The 16,746-nt window shown below is 44.7% G+C and overlaps 1 protein-coding gene across 1 annotated transcript in view; it reads left to right on the plus strand.

Annotated features, from left to right (window-relative positions):
- Positions 1 to 6,905: 6,905 nt before the first annotated feature.
- Positions 6,906 to 16,746, plus strand: part of PGLYRP3 (peptidoglycan recognition protein 3) — a 14,790-nt gene continuing 4,949 nt past the window's right edge. Inside the window, exons 1-7 of the mRNA XM_032264952.1 lie at positions 6,906 to 7,164; positions 8,979 to 9,074; positions 9,869 to 9,976; positions 11,219 to 11,420; positions 13,681 to 13,799; positions 14,725 to 14,877; positions 16,109 to 16,307. Coding sequence (XP_032120843.1) covers positions 9,020 to 9,074; positions 9,869 to 9,976; positions 11,219 to 11,420; positions 13,681 to 13,799; positions 14,725 to 14,877; positions 16,109 to 16,307 — 836 coding nt within the window. The 5' untranslated portion in view covers positions 6,906 to 7,164; positions 8,979 to 9,019. The remainder of the gene's footprint in view (positions 7,165 to 8,978; positions 9,075 to 9,868; positions 9,977 to 11,218; positions 11,421 to 13,680; positions 13,800 to 14,724; positions 14,878 to 16,108; positions 16,308 to 16,746) is intronic.

Raw genomic sequence — 16,746 nt, forward strand, 5'->3', positions numbered from 1 at the left:
CTTCACTGAAGAATCCCATTTCATCCATGTAGCAGGCAGACGATTGTTCCAACCTCTGCAGGGCCCAGGGGCTCAAGGCTCTGACCTTTAGCTTGATACATAGGCGCTGTCACCCCCAACTTGCCTCCTCACTGTAACCAAGGCTCACAGTGAAGGATGAGAGGATGCAGTAGGTAAATTCTTCTCTTCAGGTGTCTTATTTCTCAGTAAGGGAGGAAACTCTGCTAGTGTATGAAATGAGGCAACTGTCCTCACTGTTTTTGGTGTGGTATTTTAGTCACTGAGTGGGAGCCACTGAAGTTTCTTCAAATGGGTTATTTAAACACAAAATGAAACAATGCAAAACAGAGGTTTATAGACATGCAATCAAACCAGCATTCTCTCCCATCCCCAGGACAGCCAGTGAGCCAATGCCTCTTTCCATCTCCACATCCTGATGTACCTCTGGGAGCTTTACTCCTTCTAGATAGCAGTCAGCGGCCTTTGCCAGTCAAAGGGGTATGATAGGGCGCTGTCACATCAGACACACAGAGTTGTTGTCCTGGGTTTTCTTCTTTTAACTCTGAAGCTTCAAAGTCCTGGCTGAAAGTGCCCACTAGACCATGGGCACCAGAGCTGAGTTCCAGATTTGGCATTTTTGCCTGACTTGCTCTGTGGTCTCGAGAAAGTCTTTCCCTCTCTGGATATTAGTATTTTTTTTTCTTTAAAATGAGGAGTCTGGACCACTTCTAGAGCCCACTGAAGTTTTCAGTTGCTGTACACTGAACAAGACTACAGGGTGCTCTTCTGAATCCAGGTTTCCCTGCTGCCCCACCAGCAGAAAAGCTCCTGTTCTGTCCATGCACCCTGACTCCTCACAGAGAAATCTGAGGTCTGGGAGAGAATTACAGGTTCTCAGAGGTGAACTTTGAGCCTAGCCACTGCAAGAATATGTTCCAGCCCACTGCCTCCTCACCCTCTCCTTTTATTCCAGGTCACCTTCCAAGATACTTTCTGAAACCGTAATATTATCTGGCACTATTACCTGCAAACTTGCTGACACTTTCTAATACATTCTCTGCCTACCCACTCCCCTGGTGTCTCTTGTGCATTACAAGGTCTCAGCAAACTCCTTATGGCTCAAAGGTATCTTCAGATCATAGCCCTGCCCTCTGGGCTCAATCCAGACCAAGACCTGATCACCTGTGTGGTCTCCAGGCTGCTTCAGCATTGAGATAAAGAACTTCCATTATTTTTGTTCCTTCAAACTTCACAGCTCCGAATGCTCCCCACCGACTTCATCTCAGAAGTCCCTAGTCACAGAGCTCAAGGTCATCATCACTGAGAACTATATCACCTCCCAAACTAAGAACCCTGGAAATTTCTTTTATATTTCCAGTCTCTTATACTTCGAAGATTTTCACCATTTTACTCCTTGCTGAAACCAAGCATGAAGCCACAGGGTGATGACTTAACAGATCATTAAATACCCTAAATTCCCACCTTAATAACCCATTCCTGGCTTCCGTATTCTTCCTTATAATTCCTTTTACTTAGATATGTCTTTACAGAAAGCACACAGGTTATTATATTTGACCTCATTGTCACAAAGATTATTGGTGGTTGAGCCTGTGTCCCACACCATCCTATATCCTATATTAACTCTTTGAAAGAAAACTATTATGTTACTTATTTTTAGATGATGATAAACTTCACATAGAGTAAACAATAGTTGTGTGCAGAATAATGGTTTTGATATGCAGGTAAGAGAAAAGTTGAAACAGTTGGGAGACTTGGGAAATTCCTAGTGATGGGAATGTGAACTCTAAGGTCATCAAAGAGTCTATACTGCCTTCTCCTGGCCTTATCCAGTCAAGACAGCCTTTAGCTTTTGGGCTGATTGTTTACATGAAGACTTTATTTACATATTCTATTATCCTTTCAAAGTATCTTTTATAATGTGCTTTGCTAGGAAAGGTGATAATATCAGGGATAAAAAGTTGATGAAAGACTCACCGCCTTCTGAAGTTTAAAGTCTACCAGAGCGATAGACATAAAGTAAATTATCAAATTAATTGTGAGATGATATACTGAGGAGTATGATTATACTGCTTCTAAGTGCTTTCGTGTAAAAACATATATGTTAGAGAACATAGCTCTTTTGTGAGACTAATCACAAATATTTTTCCCAGGCTTGTTATCTGCTTATTGCCTTTGCTTATGATATATATTTAGGCTTTGGAGTATGCAAGAGTTTTTTATTTTAAGTTGCGGATTTATCATCTTTTATGATTTCTGAGTCATATTTAGAAAGGCCTACCACTCCCACATTATAATAAAATGCATTCATATTTTCTCAAGTAATTCAGTGTTTTAATTTTTGTATGTTTTAAATTCATTTAGAGTTTATTTTGGTGTTGTGTATGGTATAGATCAACATTTTATGTCTTTCCTTATGGCTGTCTAGTTGTTTCAATAATATTTTTTAAAAAATGCCCATTTGCTTGTTGGATCTACTTTTGTGTCCTTCAGGCATGTTTTAGCCCTAGTTCTACAGTTAAACATATTCAATGCTCACGGCAAGTTTTTAGTTTTCTTTTTTGCCAAAATTTCTCCAATAACCTGTTGACTGGATGAACATTATTCTCTAGTAAATTACTCAGTAAAGAGCTTGCCTTAGTCCATTTTGTGTTGCTGTAGCAGCATACCTGACACTGGGTAATTTATAATAAACAGGAATTTATTGGCTCACAGTTCTGGAGGCTGGGAAGTCTGAGACTATGGCACAAGCAACCGGCAAGGGCCTTTTTGCTACATCCTCACATAGTGGAAGGCAGATAGGCATGAACCCTCATTACCTAAACACCTCCCATTAGGCCCCGCCTTTCAGAACTCATTAGGCCCCGCCTTTCAGAACTCACATTGGGAATTACATTTCCAACGCATAGATTCTGAGGGTCGCATTCAAACCATAGAAGGGCTCATGAAGCAACAAGATTTACCTAGTTACTACATATTCAAAGGTTTTATTTTCTGTAGCCTTTATACTTTGAATAACAGATTGGCTGGACATAAAATCCTTGGCTCATGCTATCTTTTCTTTAATGGGTGTCTTGTAGGTTCTTCTCTGTAATCTGCATGTGAATGTTGCTGTTGAGAAGCCTGATGACAATCTAATTTTTTCTCTTATAAATGACTAGGTCTGTTTGCATGACTGACTAAAAAGTTTATTTCTTCATATTTTAAGTACCATAACATGGTTTGGTGATTACTATTGCAGGTAATTCTCTCAGGTAAAAGTGTGACCCTTCAATATGTAGAGTTGTATCTTTGATTTCAAAACATCTTTTTCTTTAATTATTATTTAAAGTATTTACTCCTTTATATTTGTTTTTTCTTCTTTTGGCATGTGAATTATATATATGTTGGACCTCCTTTGCCTGTCTTCCACATTGATCACTTTTGCTTTAATTATTTTTTCCACAAATTTTTTTATTGTGGTGAAATACACATACAATTTACCATCTTAACTATTATTAAATGTACAGTTCTGAGATAATAAGTACATCATATTGTGTAAAAACTCTCTCTAATTCTTTTTTATCTGTCTTTTTTTCATTTCAGTTTCCATGGACTTTTAAAATTTCTTTTCTCTAGGACACGGACATGTGTTTTGTGGGGTACAGGCTCCCCTATGCACTCCTTGTATTTTAGTCTTAATTCCTGAGATGATTATGTCACTTCTCTTTCATATCCTCCTATCGTCTAGCTAAATTCTTTTTTGAGGTCTTTTACTTCTATTTTGTGAATTTTTTTATTGTTAGACAATTAGGAAAATTATGTTGAAATATTTTTCCCCTCTGCCTATTGTAATCTTTTTTAATGAGTTTTTTTTGTTAATAAAATACAATTTTATGTCATATTTGAAAATGGAGCCTTTATTTGGATGTGGTAGCTTTGCCTTTTTATTATTCATATCTGAATGAGTTGTATTTTTCTGGCCCAGTTGCTACAGGAGTATCCAGTGGCATTGTGTTTGGAGGTGGGAAAGAATTAATATAGCCTCTCCTGTTTCTCAGGTCATTGGCTCCTCCACCTGTTGCACTTAATGGGTAGTTTATTGGATATACTGTGATACTATCTTTGTTCTTGTTGCACTCCCAGTCATTTCTGTCTATTTCCACCAGTTCTTATGCAATACCCTTTTCATTCATAGAGCTGTCCACAGCAGTGCTCCGCTAGGTGGTCCCTCACATTCTGGTGATGAATATCTGCTGCTGATTCCAGGTTCTGCTGATAACGGTCTCTTTTTCTCAGAGCACTGACCACTCCACCACCTCACCATTCATTATTATGGCTTCTTTGATTTGCTCTCCCCGACTCCATACTTACTTTCATATACCTAGAAATCTGTGGACATCTTTGTCTTCTTAAATTATATATATTTACAGCATACTACATGATGTTTTGGAACATGTATACATTGTGAATGATTAAATCAAGCTAATTAACATATCTATCACTATACATACTTGTTTTTTTGTGGTGAGAAGATTTAAGATCTACTCTCTTAGCAATTTTTAAGTATACAATATATTTGTATTAACTATAATCACCTTATGGTACTATGGATCTCCCAGACACATTCTTCCTTTGTAACTAAAACTGGATTTTTTTCATCTTCTAATTTTGCTGAAGGTGTAGGATTTTAAGATATTAATTCTCCTTGTATCTTTGTATGGTTATGAGAAAGATACATTGATTCCATTCTAAGCTACTGACATGCTCCTATATGGCCAGGAGACTACCTGATTATCTTAGATACTGTATTTGTTTTCTATTGCTGCATAACAAATGGTCAAAACTTAGCGGCTTAAAATAACATTTATTATTTTATAGTTTCCACGTGTCAGAAATCTGGACATGACTTATGTGCATCCTCTGCCTAAAGTCCTTACAGGGCTAAGTTAAGGTCTGTAGGGCTGCGTTCTCATCTGGAGGCTTGACTGGGGAAAAATCTGCTCCCAAGCTCATTCAGTTTGTTGGCATCATTTATTTCTTTATGGATGTGTGACTGAGGCCCCTGTTACCTTGTTAGATGCTTTCCTGGAATCACTCTTAGCTCCCAGAGGCCTCTCTCAGATCCACTCTGGGGCCCGCTTCATAGACCTTCTCACAACATGACAGATTATTGTTTCAAGCAGGATCATTTCTCTTTAGGAAAAGATAACTAGGCCAGGCATATGGCTCACATCATAATCCCAGCACTCTGGGAGGCCAAGGCAGGTGGATTGCTTGAGGTCAGGAGTTCAAGACCAGCCCGGGCAACGTGAAAAAATCCCCTCTCTACAAAAATACAAAAATTAGCCAGGCATAGTGACATACCTGTAATCTCAGCTATTTGGGAAGCTGAGGTGGGAGCACACATGCCTGGAAGGTTGAGGCTTCAGTGAGCTAAGATTGTACCACTGTACTCCAGCCTGGTAACAGAGCAAGACCCTATCTCAACACCACCACCAGCAAAAATAAATTAAAAAAGAAGAAAAAGGAAAGAAAAGAAAGTAAGGCAACTACACAACATATTATATCTGAATGACTTTGAGTTCCTAATTATTGTGATTAAAAATTTAAAGTGCTATTTTGTTTAATAATTCAATTTACATAACTTATACAAAGTAGCTGTTTATTCTAATTATTTTCATTAGCATTAACATATTAGCTATAACTTTTACCTGTGGAAGGAACACTTTCTCTAATTTTAATAGAAATACCACATGGGATAACAGTGGCCTTTCTTCAGACTTTCTGCCAGCTAATCCCTGTGTGTCCTCCGATTGCCAGCTGGGGACTGCAGCGTCCTACCCATTTTCCTTTCCCTTTGTGGGCTACCACTGCCCCTTTATCACCTGAGTTTCTTCTCTTCCGTGTCTGGTCTTCAGAGACATTCTCTTTAGTTCTCCCTAACTTGCTGTTCTAAAGATGAGCTTACAAACCACTTTTATTTTAAGGACTTATTCATGATGGCAAAACATCCAAAGTCATAAATAAAAATTTCAGACTCATAAGGTGGTGTCTGTCATTGTCACCAACTGTAGTTCCCGGTCCCCTTGCTAGACCTCTGAGGCCCTCACCCAAGATTCCCCACCCTATGGGAAATGGAGCTCACTCAGCATGTCTCCCTCATGCTGGAAGCCATGTGAGGCTGCGGGATCTAGGAGAGGTCTCCCAAGCTTTTGTTCCTGAAGTGTGCTTTGATCAGTGTATAGAACAGAGTGGATATACAAGTATCTTCTCAAGAGTGCATGGTGCTTTCCAAGACCTCTGGCCTGAGCATTCCCCCTCCAAGGGGCCGCAGCTCTGGTATCCCTAGTAGAGCCTGACTGAAAAGTCTTATGCATCAGCCTCTTCAGAGAAGGGATAGGGATTCTTGGAGATCAGAGTCGAGGATTGAGGGCAACTGTCAGGAATGGGTGAGGAGGGGAGAAACTTGGTTTGTTTCAGGGGAAGAGTCTGAAGTTGAGGTGGGTGGTGGATAAATGGGCATGGTAGCTACAGGGTCAGAATAAGTTATAGTGATGACACATTGCTAGCTGCCTCCTGGGAAAATGCCTTTCAATTTCCGTCCCTTCATCCTGCCCTGGCTGGTGACTCCAGTGGAACCTGGAGCAGATAGATCTTTATTGGTAGAAAGCTCCCAGATGTCAGGGACAGAACCCCCAGCACCCCAGGTCTACCAGGCATAAGGGCTGGGGATGAAGAAGGAACTCAGGGAGTGTTGGGCAATCTTGTCCTTTCCCAGGGAGGAGCTGCCTGGGCTTATTCACAGGGCGGGTCCCCAGGTGCTCTCAGTGTGTTCCCACTTAAGTTTCTCCAGGTGCTGTAAACGGAGCTGGCTTGGAGCCTCAGCCCTTTGCCTTCCTCTTCTCTTTCATCTTTTGTTAGGGATCCTGGGCTCTCCTCTTTTCTCTGAGAAGTCAGAGTCTAAGTGTTCCATTCCCAGGGATGGAGTGCCCTTAGGGCCAGGGAGAGTGAAGGCCGGAGGAGGCACCAGCTGGAGAAGGAGGGCAGGGCCTGGATGCCAAGTCTGGAAGGGAAGGAGCTGCTGGCCAATCAGGAGTGAGCCGACTGCACCCTGACCTGCTGGGCTGGGACAGCACAGGACCCACAGGTGTCTGTGAGTTGAGTGTAAGTGTGTTTCTTCTTCAGAAGCCCTCTTCCAGCAACAGGACTGAAGTCTATCAAGTTAAAATGTGTACATGGTGGGAAAAGTTCCCCTGATCTCCCTTTTGGAACCATTTTTCCAAATAAGAAAACTTTCTTTATTCTAAATTCTTCTAAGTGAGTTTGGTTTCACCCCTCCTAGATGTTTCTTGAAAAGGCTGTGGGTTCTGGGGTTACCTCTACCTAATTTCTTCCCTTTCTATAGAGTTCTGAATTCTTATCTGTTATGTCTCGCTTATCTTCTGCTCTAATATTTCTTTAAGTATACAGGATGCACAGCAATGTGAACCAAGGTGGTAAAACCTTGGCTCCAGCTTCTCCTGCCGGTTTAGTGTTTGTATTCATGGTGCAGATGGGGGACACTATCAGTCCTGTCTCTGGCAAGGTCAGGGACTGGGATCAAGCCTTCATATTTTGGATGTATGATATGACAAGCTTGGGGCAGGAATTACCACTGATGTTTCATGGTTGTGGAAGCACCATGATTAAATGACCAGGGTCCAAACCAGAATTGATAGTGGCTTCCAGTAGCTTTGCAGGAGGCCAGCTCCTAACAGGGCTTCAGTCTTGGGAAAGTGCATCCTCACCTCTCATTTAACTAACGAGGGAGGCTGAACATTTTCCCTCATATTTATTAGGTGTTGGCCTCATTTGTAATCGGCTCATTTTGTCTTTACTGCAGTTTTCCTGAATCGATGGACTTGTGGGTGTTATCCGCTAGGTTGTTGCTTGTCCTGACCCAGGAAGCAGACAAGTTCTACTTTTAAGAGGTGGTTTTAAAATTTTTCCATCTGAGGACTACTGATTGCAGTTTAAAAACCCTGGAGGGGAATGATCTATCCCATTCAGTATAAAACTCTATAGTTTCTCACTAGGAAAACTGAGGGAGGGAGAGTTGATGTTTTGGTTGGTAGCTCATAGAGTTGAAGTTTTGGTCTGACTGAACATGAGTAAGCAATTCACTTCTGCCTGGAAGAGCAGGAAAGATTCCTGGAGATGGAAAAGATGATAGTGGTCCTGTAGTTCAATGTTCATCATCAGAAACTTGAACAGGTTGTGGTTTCAGCCAGAGGCTCTGGAGTCAGACAGACCTGGGTATGATCTGGCTCTGACCCTAGTAGCTGGGAAACTTAGGAGAAGTGACTCAAACTCTCTGAGGCCCAGTGTTCTGATGATAAGTGTGGGTCTCATAGGTCATTGTGAGACTAGTGAATATCCATGGAGTCCTCAGCAAATACCTTGGAACACAGAATGCAGTCAGTAAGTGGCAGCTGTTGTTATTATGATTCTCACTCACGGAGAGGTTAGTTGAGCATCCATCCGGGGTCTTTGCAGAGTAGAGGACTGGATTGAATGACTTTACATACCTGGACTCTCAAATGGTACAGGGGGTAAAGCCATGCCTGCTTCTGTTTGTAGTTCACTCCACCTGAGCCTCAGTGTTTTTTATTTATGAAAATGGGTTCTTTTTTAAAGAATACTTATCTTACGGGAATTTTGTAAGACTTAAATGTGAAATTGGACCACTAGGTATGAAAATACATACACAGAGTTTTTTTTCATAACAGCAACCTCGAGGATTTTAGAAATTGTTATTTTCTCTCCCAAAAGGCCTAAGATCAGCACTGGGGCTTCTATGAGGGACCAGGAGCTAGCCAGGTGCTGACTCTCAGGAAGCCACAGGATGGCAGGGGAGGCAGAGAGTGGTGCCACATAATAGGCAGGTGCTCCGCTTGCAGAGTTAGCATGGCTGTGTTAACTGTCAGCGTCTCTTCCAGGGCCGCCATCCACACTCTTGCAGTCACAGTCCTGGGACCACATGGGGATGCTGCTGTGGCTTCTTGCCTTCTCCATTCTGGGTCTCCAGGCCTGGGGTAAGTTTTCTTTTGTTGTATCAGAAGTGCTTTTGATGAGCAAGAGAAGACCCTTTCTCAAGTTTAGTAACAGAAACCCATCCGAGTGCTTTCCCTTTGCTAGCGCGTAGGATAGCTTTGCAATTTGGAGTCCCGGTCTAGAGTTGACAGATCTTCATTCAAATCCTTGCCTGCCCTTTGTTACGGTGGTCAACAAGTCATTCGATTTCTTTGAATCTTATTGGCTCCCATGATAAAAGGATAATATTGCTCATTTCTTCGGGTTGTTTCTGAAATGTCCTTCCTCATAAGGACAGGCTGGTGGTGTCTAATCCACAATAAATCATCTCTAAAATGTCTAGTTTTGGAAGGCAGTCACAATGATCTATGTATTTCTGTTCCAAGAACTTTGTCTGGCACCAATAGGTGCTTAAGACGTGTGTGTTAGCTTAACATGTTATAACTGTTTTGGTATGTGACACCCTGCTGAGTACCCATGAGTTGATTAGTAGGTCTGCAGGTGAACCGGGAAAGGTGGCACAGCTCAGATAAGAGAGCAGGTGAGACTGCAGTGCTCCTGGAATGGAGGGAGGCTGGGGGAGGTGGGGAGATGAAGGCCTCTCTGGGCAGATGTGGGAGGCAGAGGCAGGCCAAGGCCAGAGACGTCTGCGGTTCTCCTCTGTGTGCTTCCTAGAGGACGTTAGGTGACCTGGGGAGGCTGAGAGGCTGTGCACTGTGGAGTGGGCTGTCTGGCCCAGCCTCTGCGCATGCTGGCCACATGCACTCTGAGGACCAGCCCCAGTGCTCTCCTGCAGGGGATTTCCCACAGTTCTCCTGGAATGAGACCGAAGCCAGAGGCTCGTCGCAGAGGTTTATGGGCCTGTTTGGCAGCATCTCGCAGCTCACTCACAAGAGCCGCAATGGTGAGGCGGTTTGGAAATTGGCTGGGGCTTCTTAAGTGGTCAGAAATGTTTCTCAGGACTTGACGATGTCTGCGCTGAGAGCGAATGGGGTGGGGAGGAATCTCAAGAGGTTCGTCTCCAACCACTCCCATGGATTGTCCTGACTCCTTAGGCAAAGGGGGTTCCTGGGCCTAACAAGAGAAAAATAAGAGAAACCCAGATGAAGGAAGAAAGAAGGAGGCCAGACACAATGGCTCACACCTTTAATCCCAGCACTTTGGGAGGCTGAGGCGGGTGGATCATGAGGTCAGGAGATCAAGACCATCCCGGCTAACATGCTGAAACCCTACCTCTACTAAAAACACAAAAAATTATCCAGGTGTGATGGCAGATGCCTGTAGTCCCAGCTACTCGGGAGGCTAAAGCAGTGGAATTGTTTGAGCCAGAGAGCCAGAGGCTGCAGTGAGCCGAGATGGTGCCACTGCACTCCAGCCTGGGCAATAGAGCAAGACTCCGTCTCAAAAAAAGAGACAGAGAGAGGAGAAAAAGAAAGAGAAAAAACCCATAGAGAAAAGACATGATCTCCACTCCCCAGCTCCAGCATGACAGTGTCTCCACTGTCCCTCAGAGCACTCTTGGGGCTCCCACAGTGAGGATGGAGAAAGGGAGCCTTCAGGCAGCCCGTAGCCACAGGTGGGATCTCACAGCCCTGCCACTAGGCAGTTTTTGCTTGGAAGAGAGAGGCGCAGACATCGTGTTCACAGAGCCTCCTGTGGGCTCTGGAGCACCTAGCTGAGGAGACTGACAGAACTTCCTTCAGAGAGTCATGGTTCTTAGGGGTGGGCAACACGAGAGACACAGTTGAGACCGGGGCAAATGGCAGTGAGGAAAACGCATCATCAGGCTTCCAGCTCAGAGCGCCAGGGTGGGCGGCAGGGTCAGCTGGGGTGCTTTCTGAAGGAGGAAAGCATGAAGTAGGCCGGGGGCAGTAGGGGATGGGATTTGCCCTTCAGGGAAAGACAAGGAGAGACTGTCCTGGAACAAGGTGGCACGACTCCCCAGGCTGAGTGCAGCGTGGGTCTGGGCAGTGGTTCAGCTACAGTGGAGAGGGGGAGGGGGCTGTGGGGGTAAAGGGCTCCCCCAGGGCGTCTCCCACCCTTGGGGCAGGGGGGTCCTGGGCGTGAGAGGTCAGGGCACATGGGCGGCCTGTTGGGGGAAGATGGGCGGGGCCTGCTGTGTGCCATCCTGTGGTCTTCCCTACAGATACTCCCACCATTATCCCCCGCAAGGAATGGGGGGCAAGACCGCTGGGCTGCAGTGCCCTGCTGACCCTGCCTGTGGCCTACGTCATCACAGACCAGCTGCCTGGGATGGAGTGCCAGGAGCAGAGCGTTTGCAGCCAGATGCTGCGGGGGCTGCAGTCCCATTCTGTCTACACTGCAGGCTGGTGCGATGTGGCATACAAGTAAGAGGCTGGCTAAGTCCCCGAGGCCTGCATCCAACATCACCCCTCTCAGGGTGCTTCCACTTCCCCTTCTCTGTGTGTCTGTATTTTCTGGGCTTCATTAACATTGTTCGTAGAATGAATAAAAACGGTAAAAAGGAAATGAAATAAAATCCGAATCCTCCGGGGATTGCAAAAGGGGTGACTCTAAGCCACTTATTTAAGTGGCTTTCGATTCTGGCGCTCCTGCGAAAAAGCGAGGGAGGCTATGTGTCAACGGCGGTTCCAGCTGAGCTCTTGGAACTCATGAAGACTTAGAGTTTACGGAGGTCTTCACAAATATCACCCAATTCGGCCCTCCCGGCTACTCTGAGGAAGGGGTTGGAGAAATATTCTCATCTTTATTTCACCAGTGGGAAAGTCACGGTTCAGGGAATTAAGAACTCTGCCCAGAGCGAGGAAGCGTGTACCCAGCCAGAGCTGTGTCAGGGTGCCTGCCACTGCAGCCTTTGCTCCTCCCACCTCACAGGGACTCAGACCTGGGAAGTAGTGTCCCACTCATTTCCCTGAAGGACCACTCTGACAGCAAGGCCGGGGACCCCACGGGGGGAGAGTGGACGTTGGCAATGGTGGGGAGCAGAGCCCCGTGCGAAAACAAGGGAGAGCATGAAGCAGCTGTGTCCTGTGCATTGAGTATCCTCTCTGGGGATCATCAGTGGAGGCCCCAAACATTTTCCCCCTTAGCCTCAAGAATGAGGAGACAGGTGTAGAAGGAGAGGGAAAGAGAGAGTGGGAATGGGGCTATCCCCCATGGAACTCTAAAGGCAAACATAAATGATTTCTGAATTATCCATTTTGGAAAGGAAAACCTATGTCTTCTTATTTATTTATTTTTAAACACAAAGAAGAGCAGCTGCAGGTCCTGGTTGTGGCCCGCAGCACCCCTGGGACGGCGGGGTCTTCCCTGTCTGCCCACCGTGCGTGCTGTGTCAACCACGACTCACCTGCTGCCCCTGCCACCAGCTCCTCCACCATCCTGCTGTTGTCACTGCCGTGTTGCCTGGTTTGGTCACTGTATTCTTAAGTTATTTCAGCCATTGCGTCTCTAAGTCAGGTTTCTGCAGTGACACTCTTGACAATCCTCAGTCTTTGCAATGCAGCTGACAGCAGCTGTAAAGGACTGTTCACAGTGGACTATCCACAGGCTGCTGTAGGAGTGAGCAAGGGGCCTGTGAAAGAACTGGCAGCAAAACCAGGGAAGGGGTGAACGTGCCAGGGCTCCCCACCCACTCCTCAGGCCGACGTCAGTTTAGGGTCTTTCCTTGACCTCAGGGAGGTATTCTCTCTGTGTTCAGTTTACTGTGGAAACTCATGATCTATTAAAAGCTGGATATGGCAAAGTTGTGAAAACATCAATTCTGAAGACCAATTGGAAAGTGGAGGAGAGAAATTATGAAAAGGGCAGGCGTAATAAAAGAAGTAGAATAAACAATATATATTTGATTTTAAAAATGAATGTTAAAAAGAAACATTCTGTATTTTTTCTTCTGAATGTACTTTTTTTAGCTTTTCAAAAAATTTATTTATTCTTTAAGTTCTGGGGTACATGTGCAGAATGTGCAGGGTTGTTACATAGGTACGCAGGTGCCACGGTGGTTTGCTGCATCCATCACCCCGTCATCTACATTAGGTATTTCTCTTAATGCTAGCCCTCCCCAATCCCCCCACCCCCTGCTATCCCTACCCTAGTCCCCCACCCCCCAACAGGCCCCTGTATATGATGTTCCCCTCCCTGAAAAAGGAACATTCTAAACAAATTTCTATGATAAAGAAGAGCTTAAGAAAATTCCTAAAAAGAAACTGAAGAAAAGCATCAATATAAAAGAAACTATTGAATATGGCATCACTGTTTTAGAGAATGTTCAAGTGCTTGGTCCTATAATTTAAAAACACAATATATTAATTCTTAAGCTCTTGAAAACTATTGGACTAATGTTTTCAGGTCCTTGAGTGTCACACATTCAAATTCCACTTTGAACCAAGTGAGTATTTTTCAAGTGACGTTCTGGAAAACACACATAAGCTAAGTCACAACAAAAATTAAAACATATTCCCGTGTCTCTTGGAGGTTTAAAACTGGTTATTCTGCCCTCCCGTTGTTATGGTATTGGGACATAGTACTTATTTATGAGCGTCCAGAACCCCTTTCCCTTTTGAGGATCAGTGAGAGGTTTTCATTGATGGGCATTTGCCAGTCAACTCATTATTTCCTTCTTGGCAGCTTCCTGGTTGGGGATGATGGCAGGGTGTACGAAGGTGTTGGCTGGAACATCCAAGGCTTGCACGCCCAGGGCTACAACAACATCTCCCTGGGCATCGCCTTCTTTGGCAGTAAGAGAGGTAAGGGTCACTCCCCGCGGACCCTGTGCTGGAGAGCTGCGTACAGTCTCCTCCACTCCCCAGGCTCCACACTCACCTTTTCATCCTACATCATACTTATTTTCCCTGATGATCGCCCTTCTCTTGAAGTTCTTTTCTGCTTTGGATTCTGTGACATGCATACTTCTTGTCCTCTTCCTCTTTACGGGTCTGCACTCCTGTGATATTGCTGACGCCAGCACGGACATTGCTTGAGCTCACAGTTACTGCCATCACTTCTGTAGTCTGAGGTTGTCTGACATAGATGCTGTTACTGCCAGAGGCAGAGAAGCCTGGCTCCTCTCTTCTTCCAGTTTCTTCCGTTGGTAGAAACGGACCAGAAGGCAGCAGGCAAGGAAATCTGGAGCTATAACTTGCAGGCTTCTAGCCCCCAGAAAAACAGAGGAAAGCACAGAACAGGGATCGAGCTGAGAAACAATACATATGGAACCAGCACCTGCTAGCATCCTCATCTGACAGCTGGGGCTAGGTAACAGTGTTTCTCTCAGAGGTTTTCTGTGAGAATTATGAGTTAACAGATATACAGAGTCTACTGCATACCCGATCAGGGGAGATCTGAGTAAACCCTGGTTGCCTTTTCTCCTGTGCTAGCGCATACCTAACTCAGTCAGGTGGGCCTTCCCTGCATGTATTTTTCACTGCCTTCCAGCTCTTTGGCCTAGCGATGGAGTGGATAAAGTCTTAGTTTGGCTCTTGGAAGATATTGTCAACGCTGGCTGCCGAGAGATCTCGGTAATTTCTTGCCTCTTAGGCCCTCTGTTCTGGCAACTGGGCCAGTTTCCTCTCTTTCAATCCAGTTATTCAGGCTCAAGTGGTCATACCATCCTCCCTCCACTGTCTAGTCCAGGTGGAGTTTCTTACTGACAGTTCTGTGCTCCTTGTTAAGGCAGCAGTCCCAGCCCCGCTGCCTTCTCAGCCGCAGAGGGTCTGATCTCCTATGCCATCCAGAAGGGTCACCTGTCACCCAGGTATATTCAGCCACTTCTTCTGAAAGAAGAGATCTGCCTGGACCCTCAACAACCAGTGATGCCCAGGAAAGGTAAGACCCTCCATGCCACCTCACCTCCTTGTTGCCACCCAGCCATGTTTGGGAGTGCTTTTTGCCTATTAAACTCCATGAGATAATGGGACCAAGAACATCTCATACCTTGAGAGCTGGAAAATTCTGAGAGGGCATCTTCCTGGCATCCTCTCCATCCCATCAGAACGATATAGCCACGGTCTTTTTCTTAACAAATACATATGTACACAGATGTTCACTCAATCAACAGATAATTGCTGCATAGCAGGCACTGCTTTAAGTACTGAGCATACGGCTGTGAACAAAACAGATGAAACTCTTCACCTTCAGGAAGCTTGCACTTCAATGAGAAAAGACAGAAAATGAACAAAACAAGAAGTAAATACATATGATGTTAGATGGCATAAAGGCTATGGAAAAAACAGAGTGGGAATGGAGTGGGGTAAACCTGTATACATATTTGTGTCTATTATGTGGGGACATGAAAACACACATAAACACACATACCTTTCTAGACACAAAAACCAGCCAAACTCCAGCACAACCGCAGCTCAGAGAAGAACTTGCATTCACAGATGATGCTGACATCAGAGTGCATATAACAAAAAGCTGAGTAAGAAAAAGAATGCACTATTTTGAAGCAAATAAACAGCATCCTAAAAGTAGTCAAATTAATAAGCACGTTCGCTACTGTGGACCTTTACTTTGGATCAATGATATTTTTTAAATTAGCTTTTTAAAATTGCAAATCTCTAAATAAAATGTTTCTTGCTTTTGGACAGCCACTATCTTCAATAGTGATAATTCCTTAATATTTGTACAGTTCTTTCTAGATTTCAAGTTGTTTCCACAGATATATGTGATCAGTTCCGAGAGTCCACTGACTTCTGCATAGTGGCCCTGTGACGTAAGCACACACACCTGCACATGTGTCTGCAATGCATGGTCTTTGGAAGACAACGACCATGCCTATGTATAACCCACCGTCCTTCCCCTTCCGCTTGTACACTGATTTCTGTGGGTATCGGGCCTGTAGATTTTTGCCCCAGCCCCTTGGTTCCAGCCATCTGACCCAGAAAATTTCCATCTGGACTTCCCCAGAATCCCACAGACGATCTTACATTAGGATGTGCCTGTGGGTGCTGGAGGCCTGGGAGAAGCTGAGGAATGATCCAGCCCGTAGTTAAGTGATTGCTCACAGGGAAGCAAAAGCAAATTCCTGTTTTCTTGGCTTTTCATCTTACCACAGTTTGTCCCAACATCATCAAAAGATCTGCTTGGGAAGCCAGAGAGACACACTGCCCTAAAATGAACCTCCCAGCCAAATATGTTATCATCATCCACACTGCCGGCACAAGCTGCCCTGTGCCCACAGACTGCCAGACTGTCGTCCGAAACACACAGTCCTTTCACATGGACACACGGAACTTTTGTGACATCGGCTATCAGTAAGTGGGATCAACTCGAAGACAACCCTCTTTTTCTTCAGGATTGTAGGAGGGAAGGCTGTGAGAGGGAGCCGATGTTTCCTGAGCCCCTCCTTTGGGCTGGGTGCTTTCCATAAGGCAACACATTTTATGTTTGCAAGGCTGGGCTGAGGATCATCAGAGCATAGCTAACGGTTAGTTACCTTGCTTGGGCATATCTCTATATGTTGGGAAGATTCTGAAGAGAAGCCATTAGAAGCCTAGTGATAAAGCAAGACTGTGATACCCTCAGGAAAGGATGTGAAGGGTTGTGCCTTTTTTTTTTTTTCTGTTGAATTTTTTTTAAAAAATATATATATTTTATTGCGTTTTAGGTTTTGGGGTACATGTGAAGAACATGCAAGATTGTTGTACATACATGGCAGTGTGGTTTGCTGCCTTCCTCCCCATCACCTATATC

The sequence above is a fragment of the Sapajus apella genome, unplaced genomic scaffold, assembly GCF_009761245.1.
Source record: "Sapajus apella isolate SASKATOON/1434 unplaced genomic scaffold, GSC_monkey_1.0 scaffold148, whole genome shotgun sequence".
Classification (NCBI taxonomy): Eukaryota; Metazoa; Chordata; class Mammalia; order Primates; family Cebidae; genus Sapajus; species Sapajus apella.